Raw genomic sequence first — 17,860 nt, forward strand, 5'->3', positions numbered from 1 at the left:
TTGAACTGTTGAGGCATTCTAAAAAAAACGTAAGGTTACTGGGGTGTATGTAAATGAGCACCTGACAAAGAAAATTGCTGAAATAGTTAGGAATGGTCGTATCCTCAGAAAGCAAAACTAAATTCAAGCAACATGGACAAGGAATGGAAAAGTGTTCATAAGGTTAAATGGACCACCAGAGCAAGCCAAGGTGGTTGTGGTACTGAATGTGGCAGAACTGGATCAATATAAGTGACAATATTTATAGTCAGGTGTGGGTCAGGGCATGTTGCAAAATGTATCAAGGCAAGGAACAACATCGCATTCATCACAGCAACCAGTGTAAGACCAAGAATTTGCATCTGTTTATAGATATATTTCTATTTCTATTTTTTTTGGTCATGTCATATTGTGGAGTATGCCCTGTCATAGAGTCTGATTGTAGCTTGCAGCGAAAAGTTCTGCAAATCTTATTTCTAAATCACTTTTTGTTTTTCATAAAATGACAGAGGAATATTGTTATTTATCAACTGCAGAAACTGAGTGAAATGATCTTTCTGAAAACGAAAAAAAACTTAGTTGAGAATAGCTGTAACAACAAAAAAATGTGAGGAGTCAAATCTAAGTTTTCTAAATTTGACTGAACATAAATCATTTAGTTTTGACAATATTTGCAAATTTGTATATGATTATAAATCAAATTCTGAATAATATACTGAATATCACTTTAATAATCTAAATTTGGAGGGTTTCTCGATCATACATTTTAATAGCAGAAACCTCTATTCAAATTTTGATCAAAGACTATTTAAAGTCATTAAAACATACATTTCAAGTTATTGCTATAAGAGAGACTTGGTTATCAAATGAAAAGGGTGTTGACTTTGTTCTACAAGGCTATATGATATGTTCAAAGAAAATCAGATAAGTAAGAGAGGTGGTGGTGGTGTAGCATTTTATGTATAGAAACATTTTCAATGAAAGGTAATCGATAGCACAGTTGTCTATGATATTATGTAGTTACTAAATTTAAGAGAATATTCTTGAGTTGCATTTATAGAACGTCTGGTTCCTGCATTGACCAATTTATGAATACCATAATTGATATCTTTGGTAAAGTATGTGATAAGAAATCAGTTATTGTTTGTGGTGACTTTAACATTGATCTGTTAAAATGGAAAGAACACAAATTAACAACAGACTTTTGTAATGCAATGTTTAGTTTTGGTCTCTGGCCTCTTATTGACAAACATAGTAGGATAACTAAGGCAAGTTCCACACTTTTGATAACATTTTTACAATGGTTCATGACAAATTAACAAGTGGTTTGTTTTTAACTGATATCACTGATCATCTTCCTATTTTTGTGATGTTACATAATTTAAAGGTCAGCTGTCCAGTTGGCGTAAGTGAGCCTTGCTGTAAACTGGTAAGAATAAGAAGCTTTAAAGTCGGAGCTTAAAAACTACAGCTGGGGTGAGGTGTATGTCGATGATCTTAATCAGGCCTATGATGCATTTTTGTTCACATTCTTGGAGTTATCCAATAAACATTTTCCTATTAGGAGCTGCTGGGTGAAGGATAAATATATATACAGTGCCCTCCAGAATCATTGGCACCCTTAGTGAATATGAGTAAAACAGGCTGTGAAAAATCTCATGATTAAAATCTAACTGAAGTATAATTCCAGTCATATTTTACATTTTTAAGTTCACCTGTTTGATTAGGAACTCTTAAGTGGTCAACCATGACTTCCTGTTTCACTGGGGTATAAATATGAGGTGACACAGGCCAAATTCCCTTAGTCATTCATCGCTATGGGAAAGACCCGAGAACACAGTGACGATGTGCAACGAAAAGTTGTTGAGCTGCACAAATCAGAAAATGGATATAAGAAAATCTCCAAACAGTTGAAAATACCCATTTCCACTATCAGGGCAATAATTAAGAAGTTTAAAGCGACAGGAGATGTTAAGAATCAGCCTGGAAGAGGACGCGTGTGTACATTGACCCCACACACCGTGAGGAGGATGGTTCGACTGGCAAAAGAATCTCCAAGGATCACAGCTGGAGAATTGCAGAGGTTAGTTGAGTCTTGGGGTCAGAAAGTTTTGTTAGGATACATGGTATCATGGACTCCATCAAATACCAGCAGATATTAAATGAAAACCTAACAGCCTCTGCCAGGAAGCTTAAAATGGGCCGTGGATGGACCTTCAACCAGGACAATGATCTGAAGCACACCTCAAAATCTACACAAAAATGGTTCACCGACCACAAAAGGTTTTGCCGTGGCCATCACAGTCCCCCAACCTAAACCCCATAGAAAACCTGTGGGATGAGCTGAAGAGGTGAGTCCACGAGCGTCGACCTCGGAATCTGAAGGATCTGGAGAGATTCAGCATGGAGGAATGGTCTCAGATCCAGTGCCATGTGTTCACCAACCTGATAATGCATTATAGGAGAAGACTCAGAGCTGTTATCTTGGCAAAGGGAGGCTGCACAAAATATTAAATGAAGGGGTGCCAATAATTGTTGCACATATAATTTTGAGAAAAATATTTGTTTCATGATTATAATTTAATGTACTCACACGATTGGTCCGTACAACAGCCCAGGATGCTACGGGGGGTGGGGGGGGGGGTGGCGAGACCTGTATGATAGTAAGAACCTCCCAGCCCAACCGCCATCAAAACAACTTCTGCCAGCAGTGCCTACCTATATCAAAGAAATGAGCAGGTACTGGTCCAGTCCGTTTAAGAGTAAGCAGTGGAGCCTTCAGTGGCTTATCACCTCCACCCAAACCGTCGCTCTCTCGCAGTTTTCTCAAACATCTCTCTGCCTCGTAAAATGGAATGCCTCACCGCCTCTGTTTTCTAGAGAATGTATAAATATGCAGCACAGTTTGTGTGCTCTCTAAATGTGATGACTCTGCTATTTGCGTACCAGGCGGAAATCCTAGAGGAGATGTGCGGGCAGCTGGACTCTGGGGCACCTAACCCGGCCCTATGGGATGAGATTTGTGTGATTACCGATCTCATCCTACACTCCTCACACGGTGCAGTGCAAGGCAGCGGTCGTGTAATGGGTCTTGCAGTCTCAGGTGAGAGGGCCCTGTGGCTAAATCTCTTAGGCCTCAGTGATGCTCAGAAGGCAAAGGTTATGGATGCGGCATATGACCCAGCCAAAAGTCCAGCTCTTGAAAAAATGAGAGAGACAAGCACCCTCATGAAACAAGAAGGTGAAGCCTTTGACCTCTGCTTACTGCTTCTTCCTCTCCTCCTCCGAAAAAAGAGGCTAGAGGTGGGACAAGTTCTTATTTCAGAGTCCCTGGTGTTTTCTAGTTCTCCAGAGGTACTTTCTCACTTTCTCCCCCCAAACGTTCAAGGGGAGGAGTATCAGGGACAGGAGGTAAGGCAGTGTCACCAAGCACTTCTACCCAGTTCGGCAAACAAAGAAATACATTTAAATAATAAAACAAAATAATAACAAAACAATGTCATGGCCCCATAATCACCGCAGAAGGAGCTCACACTCCTCCGAAGGAAGGCTGCTCCCTCCAGATAAGGGAGGTGACGTCACCGCAGTATGTGTTCAGCCCACACACTGCCTGGGCAGACCAGTGGCGCGCAGTGCACAGAGTGAAAATATCACCAGCGTGCGTGGTAGTGCTCCGCCCTTGGGGGGACTCGATGGCTCTCTTGATAGGTGTCCCGCTGGGGGTGGTGTCATCTAGGATAATCTTGACAACGGATGCCTCCCTATCAGGGTGGGGAGCAACCATGTTGGGCTGAGCAGTGAATGGCACCTGGGACCCGAAGCTGGCCCAGACTCACATAAACCTCTTGGGCTCTGGGTAGTGTTTTATGCACTGAAGCATTTACTGAAATTTCTCCAAGGACGCGACGTCCTGGTGAAAACAGACAGCACCACTGTGGTAGCGTACATCAACTGCAGTTGCACAGGTTGGCTCGGAGGATAATCGTGTGGAGCAGCACCAGGCTCCTGTCCCTTCGAGCAACACATGTTCCGGGCGTTTTAAAAAGGGGTGCAGGGGTGTACGGAGAGTGGACTCTCCACCCACAGGTGGTGAAAGACGTTTGGCAGAAATGTGGCCAGGCAGACGTAGATCTCTTCGCTCACTGACTGCTGTTTTTCTCCCTGTCGGACATAAATGCACCTCTGGGTGTGGATGCGCTGGCCCACTCCTGGCCAACTGTGCTGCTCTATGCACCCCCCCTCTCAGCCTGATATCCCTGAATCTAGCCAGGGCCTAGAGCCGTGGCCTCTCTCCATACACAAGGACCTTCTTTCCCAGACACGTGGGTAAATCTACCACCCTCACCCAGGCCTGCCTGCACGGGTCATTAACATCATTCAGAGTGTGAGGGCCGCCTCCACTCACTCTCTTTACAGTGGTAAATGGCGGGTTATTGAAGAGTGATGCGAGCTGAGGCACAACATTTATTTTCAGTGTTCAGTGATTGACCTGCTGTGTTTCTTGCAAGAATTAGTAGGTTAGAGTAAGGCCTTTTCTACTATTAAAGTTTGTTTAGCAAGTATCTCAGCCTGTCATTTAGGCTTTGGGGAGAAGCCTGTGGGGCAGCATCCTTTAGTATGTCGTTTTATGACATACCTTTTATGAAAGCTCCCCTTTTCCAGGCCACCTGGTTCCTCTATGGGATCTGTTGATTGTGTTTCTCTCGACACCCATTTGAGCCTTTGGAAGCGGTAAGGATGAAGTTAATTTAACTTAAAACAGTGTTGCTCTTAGCTTTAACCACAGCAAAGTGCGTGAGTGATTTACAGGCTTTATCCATTCGCCCTTCCTGCTTGCAATTTTCTCCAGGGCTAGCCAAGGTCTGTCTGCTGCCCAACCCGGTCTTTGTGCCTAGGGTGGTGAAGTCAGCCTACAGATGTCCTACGGTGGAGCTTTTCACCCACCTCCATTCTCCTCCTCAGAGGAGCAAAGGCTAAACACTTTTATGCCTGGTGCGAGCACTGCATGTGTATGTGAGTAGATCGGCAGGTTTCAGGAAAGTGGGTCAGCCGTTTGTGTCCTGGGCCACTCCCCACAAAGGCAAGCCATTGTCCCTACTGCCCCCTCCCCCCCAGGGTTTGAGGGCTCATTCCACAGAGTGTATGGCCACTTCATGGGCCCTGTTCAAGGGTGTTTCAGTGCAGGATATTTGTGCTGCAGCAAGCTGGGCTACGCCTCACACTTTTGTAAGGTTTTACAGGCTCAATGTCTCGGGCCATCCTTGACACATGCTGTGCTAGAGGCAAAGACGCCAGAATCCATGTAATAGTCCATGTAATAGTCTTACCCAGCTAAATAATATTTGGCTTCAGGAATTTCATGCAATCCGGAGAGATTATTCAAATCTTGTCCAATTTCTTATTTGATTCTCCTTGGCAGGCCTCCCTTCAAGACAAAAGTGTGTGTGTGTGTGTGTGTGTGTGTGTGTGTGTGTGTGTGTGTGTGTGTGTGTCTTCTGGCAGTGAAATCAAAGATGACATTTTTTTTATTATAAAAGTGGTTTGATTCAATTATTTTATTATTGCCAACTACTTTTAATCAGGCTACAGGCAATTTGGAAGACATCATTCAACATAAATAACATCAATACTATAAATTAACCGTAAATAAGACACCAACATATCATGAATAAATACAAAGATAAATATATATCAATGTTGTCAATTTGTTTTAGTTAAATTTTTTTCTCAAGTTTTTCATACAGGAGGTTTTTGTGACTGCGACAGTCTCCACCCATCGCCTGGTAGAGTAAATTATTCGAAGGCCTCTTACTTTCATAGTGTAATGGTTTGACGTTGTAACATTTCTGTGGCATTGTTTCAAGGCAAGGGTTTTATTTTGACCAACAGCGTCATTGAACCGTTTAAGAAACGTTTGAGTCTTGTTGAGGATGAAGCCTTTGTTGTGCTCTGTGAGCATTGGGTCCATCGCGAAGATTGTCGGCAGGTGCTTGTCAAGGTAATCGTTGATAGCACAGATGGAGGCATTGACTTCTTCTGTGGTGTTTCCTAAAGTTATACCCTCAATGAGCTTCAATGTATTTGGTTTCTCTCCTGCAAACAATTTCTTGACCTGGAGGGGAAGTGAGAATCAATATGACAAAATCAATGATGGAGATCTCAGAAGCTGTGAGTTATCATAACTTATGGGTTCAAAAGGTCCCTCTATCAACAGGAGCTGTAGTCAAAGAAATCCTTTACTTAATTAAAAGTGGCAATACCACACTGAAAATACTCCACTTCAAGTGGAAGTGCAAGTCCTGCATTCAAAATGTGCTTAATTAAAACAGCAAAATGTTTTCAAAGTATGAAAAGTAAAAGTACTCATTGTGCTATATTATACTTCTGGATCAATATACTGCTGCATTAATGTGTATGTTGCATTTTACTGCTGTAGATGTTTTTAAATCCTTTATGTTAGGTAGTTTAATCTACAGCAATGCATCATATTCTATAAAATCATCAAATGTTTGTGGTGTCAATCCTGTGAGAACCACTTGTCTCTAAAAAGTCAACTTTTCTTGAAACAGCCTTGTTTTAAAATAGTTTAATAATCTTAAGTAGGATAATTTTCCCAACACTGAAAACGAAAACGTCATCCTTCAGTTTATCAGAAGAATTCTAATTAAAAATCATCATATTTGGTGATACAGGGTTTGGAAAATTATAATCTGAAAAGTAACTAACAAGAAGTATACAGTTGCATAAAATGGAAATAATCAAATAAAGCAGAACCCTTGAATTAGTACTTAAGTACAGTACTTAGTTACGTTCCTGGTGAGGAGGCAACTTCATTTTGTAGTATCTGCATGTTCTATTACATTAATTGGCTTTTACCACTGAATACATCTCCTATGAAATAAAATTCTAAAAATAGGAAAACTTCTGTCAATGTTAAAGTTAAAGTATGATGCGTTTACTTACGTAAAATTCTTCCGCCTTTTGTAGATCACACAAGAAGCTAAAGGTTTCCAGCTTTTTCGTGTTTTCCCGAATCGTCTTCAATTCAAATAATTGGGAGTCCACAAACAAGATCACAATCCCAATGCAGGAAAGCAGGAGCTCTGCAGGAGGTTAGACACACAAAAATATGTTAGATACACAAATAACATTTGCATAGCAAGTCAGCCGGAAGCTTGCTCAAATTTAATTCGAATCAAAATCTCAAATTCAAAACTGATTTATACTGAGAGAATAATATACTGTAAGAAAATATTGCTTATAAGCTCATTTCAGATTTTTCAATCAATCAATCAATCAGTACTTTTGCGGAAACAGAAATCCTTGATGAATTAACTTTCATTTAAAAACAGCTTACCTTTTCTGAAAGACATGGTTTGAATTCTGTCCTTGTGTTGTTGAGTTAATGCTCCTTAACTGGCACACAATGTGCTTATATATCAGAAAATGGGATTTTTTTGTTGCATGCCATCATTCAGTGGATGACGCCTTTGTGGTATTATCGTCCAAAAAATCTTGTTGTCAATGTTTCTATTTTGCATATAGGGCACTGTGCGCCACAGTGGTTTAACGTAGGAAGGCAATGCAAACTGCCACAAAGTTATCTAGACATCTGATATTTAGCAGTTGAATGTTGCTATGATGCCATCAAACCTGAAGAGTGTAAAATGTTAAACCGATATGGTTTGAGGGATGGCAATGTTGGCCTGTCGGTCCAACACTTTGGTCCAGACTGAAATATCTCAACTATTAGATGAATTGTCATACATGGACAGATATTCATAGTCAACAGAGGATTAATCATTCCCTGACCTTTCCTCTAGCATCACCAGGTTGATATTCATGGTTTTTGATGTTTGTGCTAATTAAGAAATATTAGCATGCTAACATGCTAAACAAAGATGATAAACATGGTAAACATTATACCTGCTAGACATCAGCACGTTAGCATTGTAGGCTACAGCCACAAAGAGATAAAAACATTTTGAGCCTTTGGGATTTGCAAACTCCAATGGAATATTTTTTTGTATGCCTATATTTGTTCAAAGAAAAATGTCTATAAGGGTCAATGGATTGTAACATTACAATGTAGAAAGAAAATATATATATATTTATATATAAAAAATATGAAATGATGTAACTCAGCAGGGAGCTCTTTTTAAGACTATGTGTGTATACTATTAGAGGGTGCCAGTGAGTGCCAGTTAGTGCAGTTGGATAGATTTCATTTGAAGTTTTTCATAGTGCCATAGCAGGAACAACACAGATGTTATAACGTTCACGATGGCTCAGTACCATTAAGCCCCCCAGTCAGGTTGTTGAATTTGATAAATTTGTCATTTGTCAACTCAGTTAAACATTTCATGGTGAGTCATGGTGTTTGTCTAAATCAATCCTTGCCCTGAAACAAGTTTTTCTCAAGTTTTATTTGCTCCACTTACACTAACAAGTAATTTCAATTCAGTAGGCTTCATTGAATCCCTCACACTGAAGTCCTGACTCCATGCAGTGTTTTTGGAGTGAGCCCCAGCTGTTGCCAAGCAACTGAGAACCATTTGTAAATAAACACCAGAGGCCTTTACCCTGAAAGACTGACCAAAGAAAAACGGACGTACCATTGCATACTGTAGCTTGTGTTTCTCTTAACAAATCTATGTACCTTGCCATACAGAAACAAATGTTGACATGAGCTCAAACAAGCTTTCTGCTGTGTTAGAGAAGCAGATTTACCGCCTTTGTCTGAATGACTTTCCCTGTGGATATGGCACCTGGGTGAGTTTTAAATTTTTTTTTATTGTTTGCATTGTTTTCTAGATTATCCTTAAAAAATCATCATGTCTATTGAGTGATTTAAAGCACTCCCATCACTGCATACAGTAGCTTAGATATAGATATTGATAAACTGAGTGATTATGTTTTCAGAGAAAGAGCAAAGACAGTACAGAGGAAGCAGAAACAGAGGACACAGACGACCTCCTGGATCTGCTGAGTTGCCCTCACTCTCCATGGCGGCATGACAAATCATGGAGCCCTCAAGCTCCAGCCCTGAGACAGCTGGCTGCGCTCACTCCTGAACGCCTGCACACAGACTTCATTTACAACTACTTTACTACACTTCGCATTGTGGACAAGGGTGTGAGTGTGCTGAGTTGTACTTGAAATTTGATTCAACCAATGTTCTTGTACATGTATTAAGAATTAATAAGCATTCCGTTAAACCGAACCTTTGTTGAATGCGCTCCAAAATATTATGGCATGAAAGGTTTTTTTCTCAGAAGAACTCAGAAATGTAACATTTTCCAGCTGAAACAGGTGCTTTATTAGCTTCTCTGAGCATCAGCACAGCAACAGACTACCCTTGCACTCTTTTCTTTAGGTGCATAACACCATAATGTTTGTAATCTTACAGAAGCATGCATAAACAGAGGCTAGGGTCCATAAATCTGTTGCCCTGGTGCATGCTGGGAGGCTTTCCACTATACACCCACCCTCCCTGGACACTACAATATGGTATTTGTTTAAATCACAAAACTTGTTTTAGTGTCCCTAAATCCTTATTATTCTGATATATGATATAGACGTAAAAAAAATTGGTAATTGTTATTATCCTGACATTAGTTAGAGTAATCCCCAAATCTCAAAGTTTGTTATTGGATCCCCTAAATCCCAAAATGGACATGAAATAAACAGAGGATCCCAAAAATAGATCACATCTTCTTCTGGTTTCACAGTTTTTTAAATTTAGTAGTTTCTGGACCCTCTAATGGCTGAGAGGCTTTGAGTAACCACTTAAATTGTAACACCTTGTGACAACTCTCCTCCTGACCTTGTTTAAAACACAAAGAACAATGTCAGTAAATGCTGATGCTTTTACACAATTGTGAAAAGTTGTACTTGATGTTTTGTCTGTGTTGTGGTTAGGTATCAGTCATCGACGACGGCCTGTTAAAGTTCTCAAAGCTGGAGGAATTGGTGCTAAGTGACAATAAAATCTCAGAAATCCCTGCAGAAAACCTTCCCAGCACTTTGAAGGTGAGTTTGCCCTGCAAAAGCTTGTCAGGAAAGGGTGATTCATATTGATCTGCCCTGCTTTTCTATCAAAGCAAAGGTAAAACAGCTGCTGTGCCGTCACTGGGTGAGATATGTCAGTGTAACAGAACTGACTCATAGATCAAAGTTTAGCAGGTGTTGTGATGTGGGCATGAGCAACTTTGATTGTAAATGTGTTTTTTTCAAAGATTTTGGAGCTACGTGCCAACAGGTTGTCTGCTCTAAACAGTCTCACGAACTGCCTCCCTCCCCGCCTAGAATACCTCAGCCTCGGCTCAAACAGTCTGGGTTCACATGAGGACATCTGTCATCTTGCTGGAAGACACTGGTTAGTTCACAATCACACACACAAACACAAACACACAGGAAGTGGGTTGAACAACACGTGTACTGACATGATGGCAGTGTGTTCGATTTTCAGTGGTGACACCTACTGAGGCAACACTGAAAAAGTGATGACATAGTGATGACAGCAGTTGATGCTGTTGGGTAGAAAATCTTTTGATGCCACCTTAAAGAATCACAACTTCTAAATATTGTTTCAGTAGGAGCAGGGAGTTCACACGTTTACAAAGTTACACCCACTTTGTAAGCTAATTTCAAAATGAAGTGGTGTATTAAAACTGGGAGGCTTTGGACTTCAAAGGGTGATCAAAAAATGGCATTAATTTCTAGTGAGGACTAAATCACTTGTGCTTCCTGATGATTTTTAGAAGGCAATTACATAGAAACACTCTAAAACACATAGCTCATTAAATCTAAAATGGTTATCATATTAGTAAGCCATAGGGGAAATTATTTTCTCAAGCCTTCCTTCTTTATCATCAATTAAACAATGTAAATGTCTAAAAACACGGGACGTTCAGTTTATTCATCACAAGGAGTATTTCACATCTTATGAAAACAGTTGCATAATGTATAAGTTTAAAAAAAACAACCTGGTCATGTCACCAGGATTATCTTGGCTCAGGCTTGCGACTTGTTTTTTTGAATGTTTTTTTGCCATCAGAATTCATTTCTGGTGGAGTAGAGAAGACCCTTAGACAACAGTGTTTAGAATATGTACAGAAACTCTGGGACATACAGCTGTTTTTAAATGAATACAAAAAATAACAAAAAGATATTAAAAATAGGAAAATACCCATATTAAATTTAGGGGAGGAGGGGCTGCTTGGACTTGGTGCATTTGTGAATGTTTTATTTAAGATTAAATCATTTCCACTGTTTTTCAAAGTTGTCAGTCTTGCTGTACAACATGTCGCTGTTCTGTGAAAACAATGACTGTCTTTGACCTCAGGCCACAGCTGGTGTGTCTGGACCTGAGTGACTGTGAGTTTAAGGACCAGCAGGCCCTGCTGAGCGCCCTGAGCACACTCACCTGCCTCAGGACGCTGGTGCTGAAGGGAAACCCATTCACTCTTGCTCCCTCCTACCCAGGCTTCACTGTGGACAGTCTCCCACAGCTCTCTTGCCTGGACACCTCATGGATCTCCGCTGAGGAAAGACAGTGTTTTAGGGGCTTGGCCAAGAACAGTGGTGAGACTGTGAACTGCGCTGTCAATTAGTAGGCCTGAGCCCTGTCAACGTGGGCTCTCGTTTCTTTTTAATTTCGTAAGTCAGCTTTGTCATTTTCTCCATATGTACAGATCTGATAGTGGGCCGCGCATCAGCCACAGTAAGTGTGGGCAGGGTGAGGGGAATCCCAGACCCATTGATGAGAGTGGAACAAAACGCTCCAGACTTCCCTCTTGTCAACTACGGCTATGTTATCACATACGAGTTCCTTAGTCATCAAACTGTTAAACTGGTGACGTATCCTTCCAACAATTTTCACTCTCGTTACATGTCTTACACTGTTCAGAATGTCACATGTGAAAACTAAATTCTTTTTTTTTTTACTCACATGCCCATATGTACATTTCAAGAGTCATTGGTTGTCTTCCACAGTTACAGTTCATTAAGAATGAAATTCCCTCTTTGTTATACAATTCGATTAGATTCAACTTTATCGTCATTGCACACAGCAAGTACCATAACAACAACAAAAAGCAGTTAGGCATCTATATTTGTTCAATGCTCATGTGTGCCTTTCATTCACATCAGTTTTATATGTGCTTTTTTTTTTTTTTTTGATAAATGTTTTTATTGTCTTTTCGTGCTTTGTTTTGTTAGTTATCTTATCTTATAACAAAGATAAAATACTGTTGAATGGGGAAAATGGAATTGAGATGTTGTGTAATCAGCATTTTTTTTTCTTCTCTTTTGCCGTTACCAGAACATAGACAGGGAGTCTAAATCTGACGCAGCAAATGTAACAGAAGAGGATGCTGACCTACAATCAAACAGAAATATTGAAAAAGAATCGTGCAAACCAGACACACAACTGAGTACTGAGGAAACCTGCCATGATATTGCACATGGTAATAATACTTCACTCATTTGAACTGCAAAGTTTTATCTATTAAATCACAAACCCGATAGAGCAGACACAGTTGTTGAAACAGAAGGATTAAAAAAACACGTTGTAATTGTATGACATTCAATGCATAATGTCAGTGTGACGTTTGGATTTATTTAATTTAGTAATGAATTCTGTATAACTGTATAACTGCTAAGAATTTTTTCTTATCAGTTTCTGTAGAATTTACACAGCTGCCTTCAGAGAAACACAGTCAGAGGAAAGTTGTACAGACCCTGAAACTGGATGATGACTGATTATTTATCAAACACTTTTCTTAACGTGACATTCATTCTGAGGTTTCACCATCTTCTTCGTGTGTCTCTGACTCACCAAAAGCCTGACTTATATATATATATATATATATATATATATATTGTTTATGTGTTTTCTGCAGCCATATCTTTGTGCCAAACTTTCACTTGTGTATTATTCAGATTTTTCTACAGTGTCAGGACACAGCACATCAAAGCTGACCTGGTCAGAGTGCATGGACTTCAGTCACACACAAACGTACATTGTTAGTGATCTGGGAGGCTTAAAGAGATTCTTCAATCAAGGACTTTATCTTACAATAGAGGAGGAAAAGGTAAACAAAATATGGTTTGAGTGGGTAAACGTTCAGATGCAAAATGCGTTAGGACTCATATTCTGGCATTTGACATTTTAGGTCCTGTCATGGCCTGCAGCCTCTGAAGACGTCCCGTTGGCCAAACCCAGCCGACCTGTAAAAGAGAAGAAAAGCAGGAAAGGGAAAGAAGTGAGCTCATCATTTAATTCCTACTGAATCACAAACTGTAGAAAGACACCCCTTGTATTAGTCAGTGTTAGAAAAATAATTAGTTAATATATCTATTTATCAAGTTGAGTGGATTTTGAAAAAGGTTCACAAGCAACTTTATTTGAATCAATAGGTTTACAGGATAAACAGTACTCAGGTAAACTCAAGTATTAGTTTGAGACAAATAACAAAACAGGCTGCAGCATTTGTACAATGGTGGCACTGTAGAGCCGGAGTAGAAATACAGCAGGAGCTTGAGCAGTGGATGGGTCTCAGGTGTGCATGGTGATTGGCAGTAGGAGGGAGATTGAGTGCCACACCCAGACAGACGCACACAAACAGAGAAAGGACAAACAGGGGACCAAACAATAAACACAAGGAAGGGGTAACACAGAAACACACAAGGAATGAGAGAGGCACAGCTGGACCATGGCACTATTATTCTCAGAATAAGGAATGAATAGAAAAAAAAATGTCTTTACATCTGTGCCTATGTCTATACAGCTATGGTTTTTAGATTTTTACCCCTGGTCACACGCTAATTTGTATGCTCCAACTCCCTCATTCAAACCGACTCAGCTGTTCTCATTGTACTGTGGCCAGTGCATTGAGCAAAGTGTTAATCATCTGTTTATTAATACTTTTTATTATAATCCAATCCATTCCAATCCAAGCATCAATCCAAAAGCAATTGCAAAAAGATTATATATTATCTTCATAATATAGTTTAATATTTTACATATAGTCTTAGGCTGGCCAATAACCAGATGGTTGCAAGCTTTATTATTTATGCTGAATTTATTCCTGTTATCTGCTGGAGTCCAATAAATCTACAGCAGCTGCCAAATCTACTGATGTGCCCTTGGGCAACCTTACAATGAACAAGAAGCCCTGGCTTGAGGCTCATGTCAGTCTCTTAAGTCCCTGAAAAGGCAATTGTGTTTCTGCAGTTGTGAAAGACAAATTAAAATGAATTAAGGGACTGTTCAGAAATTGTTGTTTTGGGTGATGCTGCTGCAGTCTGACTTTTTGGAGAGAGCAGGTCAGGGTGTTTTATTTTCACCCAAAATGTATATTTTATTTCAGCCTTCCTTTTTTGATGTAATTTCTACATCAAAAAAGACCATTGTCGCATGTGCTATGGTTTGTAAAGGTACATTTTGCAGAGGATAACAGTACCTTCACTGTATCATGATTTTAATAATATGGCCATTGTTGGTGCACATTAGAACTACTAGATACCATGGCATAAAGAAACAGTCCACCCACAGGTAAGTCAACCAGAGCTCGTCACACCAGCTCTGTGTAAGTATTAAAAGTCTATTTTGACATATAAAATTAGACTGCATCTCAACATGATCATTTCATGTCTGTGGTGTCTTCCTCAGTCTCCAATCAAATCTGGATCCACTAAAGACAAGTCTAAAGACAAAAAGAAAAAATCTGTACAAGAGCTGTTCCAGGACACCCCCATCAGAAGAATACTAGGCTCTGTCCACATTCCCCTGAAAAGCCTGGTGACAGGAGGACAAAAGGTCCATGTCCTCTGTGACGTTGGGGCTCTGCAATCTGAGTCTGAGGTGGAAGCTACACAAAGACTTAAAAAGGCAAGATATCATGCTCAACAAGTGTTAGTAGGACAATCATAAGCTTGTCCATTTCACAGGAATTATTGTTGCAACAGGAAAAAAGTTGAATTGAAATTGGGACTTATATGTGAGATATGTTTTTCATTCATCTTTAGGATCTGGGAAAGAAAATGAAAGAGGACAAGAAGAAGGACAAGGAATCAAAGCAGAGAGGAGGCAGCAGTACTAAACAGAAGAATACAGCAGCTTCAAAAGGTTAATCATCTGAATAACACATAACTGTTCTAACTGTACAGCTGAGTACAGGGAATGTTTTTAGATAGGGATTGACATAAATGAGAACTGTGGAAATATGTTTAAAATAGTGTTATTTTTAGGGTCGGACTAAATGTATCTATACTGAACAAAAATACAGTTGTGGTCAAAAGTTTACATACACTTGTAAAGAACATAATGTCATGGCTCTCTTGAGTTTCCCCGTTATTTCTACAACTCTGATTTTTCTCTGATAGAGTGATTGGAACAGATACTTCTTTGTCACAAAAAACATTCATGAAGTTTGGTTCTTTCATGACTTTATTATGGGTTAACAGAAAAAGTGATCAAATCTGCTGGGTCAAAAATATACATACAGCAGTGCTAATATTTGGTTACATGTCCCTTGGCCATTTTCACTTCAATTAGGCGCTTTTGGTAGCCATCCACAAGCTTCTGGCAAGCTTCTCGTTGAATCTTTGACCACTCCTCTTGACAGAATTGGTGCAGTTCAGTTAAATTTGATGGCTTTCTGACATGGACTTGTTTCTTCAGCATTGTCCACATGTTCTCAATGGGATTTAAGTCAGGACTTTGGGAAGGCCATTCTAAAACCCTAATTCTAGCCTGATTTAGCCATTCCATTACCACTTTTGATGTGTGTTTGGGGTCATTGTCCTGTTGGAACACCCAACTGCGCCCAAGACCCAACCTTCGGGCTGATGATTTTAGGTTATCTTGAAGAATTTGAAGGTAATCCTCCTTCTTCATTATCCCATTTACTCTCTGTAAAGCACCAGTTCCATTGGCAGCAAAACAGCCCCACAGCATAATACTACCACCACCGTGCTTGACGGTAGGCATGGTGTTCTTGGGGTTAAAGGCCTCACCTTTTCTCCTTCAAACATATTGCTGGGCATTGTGGCCAAACAGCTTGATTTTTGTTTCGTCTGACCACAGAACTTTCCTCCAGAAGGTCTTATCTTTGTCCATGTGATCAGCAGCAAACTTCAGTCGAGCCTTAAGGTGCCGCTTTTGGAGCAAGGGCTTCCTTCTTGCACGGCAGCCTCTCAGTCCATGGAGATGCAAAACACGCTTGACTGTGGACACTGACACCTGTGTTCCAGCAGCTTCTAATTCTTGGCAGATCTGCTTTTTGGTGGTTCTCGGTCGACTCTTCACCCTCCTGACCAATTTTCTCTCAGCAGCAGGTGATAGCTTGCGTTTTCTTCCTGATCGTGGCAGTGACAAAACAGTGCCATGCACTTTATACTTACAAACAATTGTTTGCACTTTTGCTCTTGGGACCTGCAGCTGCTTTGAAATGGCTCCAAGTGACTTTCCTGACTTGTTCAAGTCAATGATTCGCTTTTTCAGATCCATGCTGAGCTCCTTTGACTTTCCCATTGTAGCGTTTGTGGGCGTTTGTATCCAATGAGCCCTATTTAAATGGCCTCAGAGAAGTCACCAGCTGTAGTCACTCATAATCACTCACAAGAAGTTAAGAGGCCATGCTATGAAGCTCATTTCATTGACACAACTTTCTAAGTCACCAAAATTGCTAATTCATGTTGCTGTATGTATATTTTTGACCCAGCAGATTTTGTCGCTTTTTCTGTTAACCCATAATAAAGTCATGAAAGAACCAAACTTCATGCATGTTTTTTGTGACAAAGAAGTATCTGTTCCAATCACTCTATCAGAGAAAAATCTGAGTTGTAGAAATAACTGGAAACTCAAGAGAGCCATGACATTATGTTCTTTACAAGTGTATGTAAACTTTTGACCACAACTGTATACATACAACACTTTTTTTTGCTCCCATTTGTTATTGGATGAAATAAAACTAAACCTTTCCACATAATAGATTTATTGCTGAAATGTTGTTTAAATCCACCTTAGTGAGCTCTTCTCCTTTACAAGTTGTTGCATGTGAATTAAGTGTTTATTTCTCTACCACAAGCCATCTCCAATGTCATTTATATATGAGAATTAGGGAGTATTGGATTTAACCATAATTGAGCACCAAATGTGTGAGAAATACATTTGTGTGCATTAAAAAAGTCTGATCTTTTATTTCAGCTAATTCAAAAAAAAAATCAAAAATAAGTGTTCCGTTAATATTTTTGTTCAGTGTAGTATATGTGGTATATGTCTCATGGGGAATATTACTGAAGGAAGCGAGTGTTTTTTAAGAAGTATTTAGCATCCAAAGGAAAAATGAAAAGGGGTGTGCTTTGATTTATCAGTCAGTAAACTTTTCGTTTCAGTCTGCTTAAAATCATGAACCCTATTTGATCTCGTCCTATGCAGGCAAAGGAAAGGGAGGGCAGGAATGCGAGATGGACTTCCACACAGACAACTCCATGTGCGTCCAACTGGAAACGGTGACTGTGGAGTTGAATGTGGAGCTGGAGAAATGGCAGTCTGCATCTGAAGCTCATCAACTTCTGCTCCCACACCAAAACTCCTTGCGCAAACAGCCTGTTCTGTCTTAAAGCCAGATTAGCAGCTACACCAGCTACTTCCTTTTTCAGTTTGACCCACTGTACACCAGGAACCATATTCCTCCAACTAGTCCTGGCCAGGCTGGTTTATTGGTGTAGCTTCATCTCAAGTCTAACAAGTGTTACAATCTACTCACAAGAAAAATAAAATAGTTTTTCTCACGTTCCTCCCTGCATTCCCTCATTACTGGTGTTGGTGAGTATATCGTAGAGATGAATATTTGATATTTGTTTCCGCTAC

The 17,860-nt window shown here is 40.0% G+C and overlaps 1 protein-coding gene across 1 annotated transcript; it reads left to right on the forward strand.

Moving 5' to 3' along the window:
• The first annotated feature begins 8,645 nt into the window (after positions 1 to 8,645).
• On the forward strand, positions 8,646 to 17,722 carry LOC137867303 (leucine-rich repeat-containing protein 43-like). The gene is made up of 12 exons (XM_068703825.1): positions 8,646 to 8,751; positions 8,902 to 9,114; positions 9,901 to 10,011; positions 10,218 to 10,357; positions 11,327 to 11,565; positions 11,676 to 11,836; positions 12,305 to 12,449; positions 12,925 to 13,076; positions 13,158 to 13,247; positions 14,657 to 14,875; positions 15,013 to 15,112; positions 17,426 to 17,722. Exons 1-12 carry the CDS (start codon positions 8,665 to 8,667, stop codon positions 17,608 to 17,610), a joined length of 1,842 nt encoding a protein of 613 aa, XP_068559926.1. The 5' UTR covers positions 8,646 to 8,664; the 3' UTR covers positions 17,611 to 17,722.
• The last annotated feature ends 138 nt before the right edge of the window (positions 17,723 to 17,860 follow it).

Source organism: Cebidichthys violaceus, unplaced genomic scaffold (assembly GCF_023349555.1).
Source record: "Cebidichthys violaceus isolate CVI_PGR_0920_01 unplaced genomic scaffold, fCebVio1.0.p SCAF_9, whole genome shotgun sequence".
Taxonomy (NCBI): Eukaryota; Metazoa; Chordata; class Actinopteri; order Perciformes; family Stichaeidae; genus Cebidichthys; species Cebidichthys violaceus.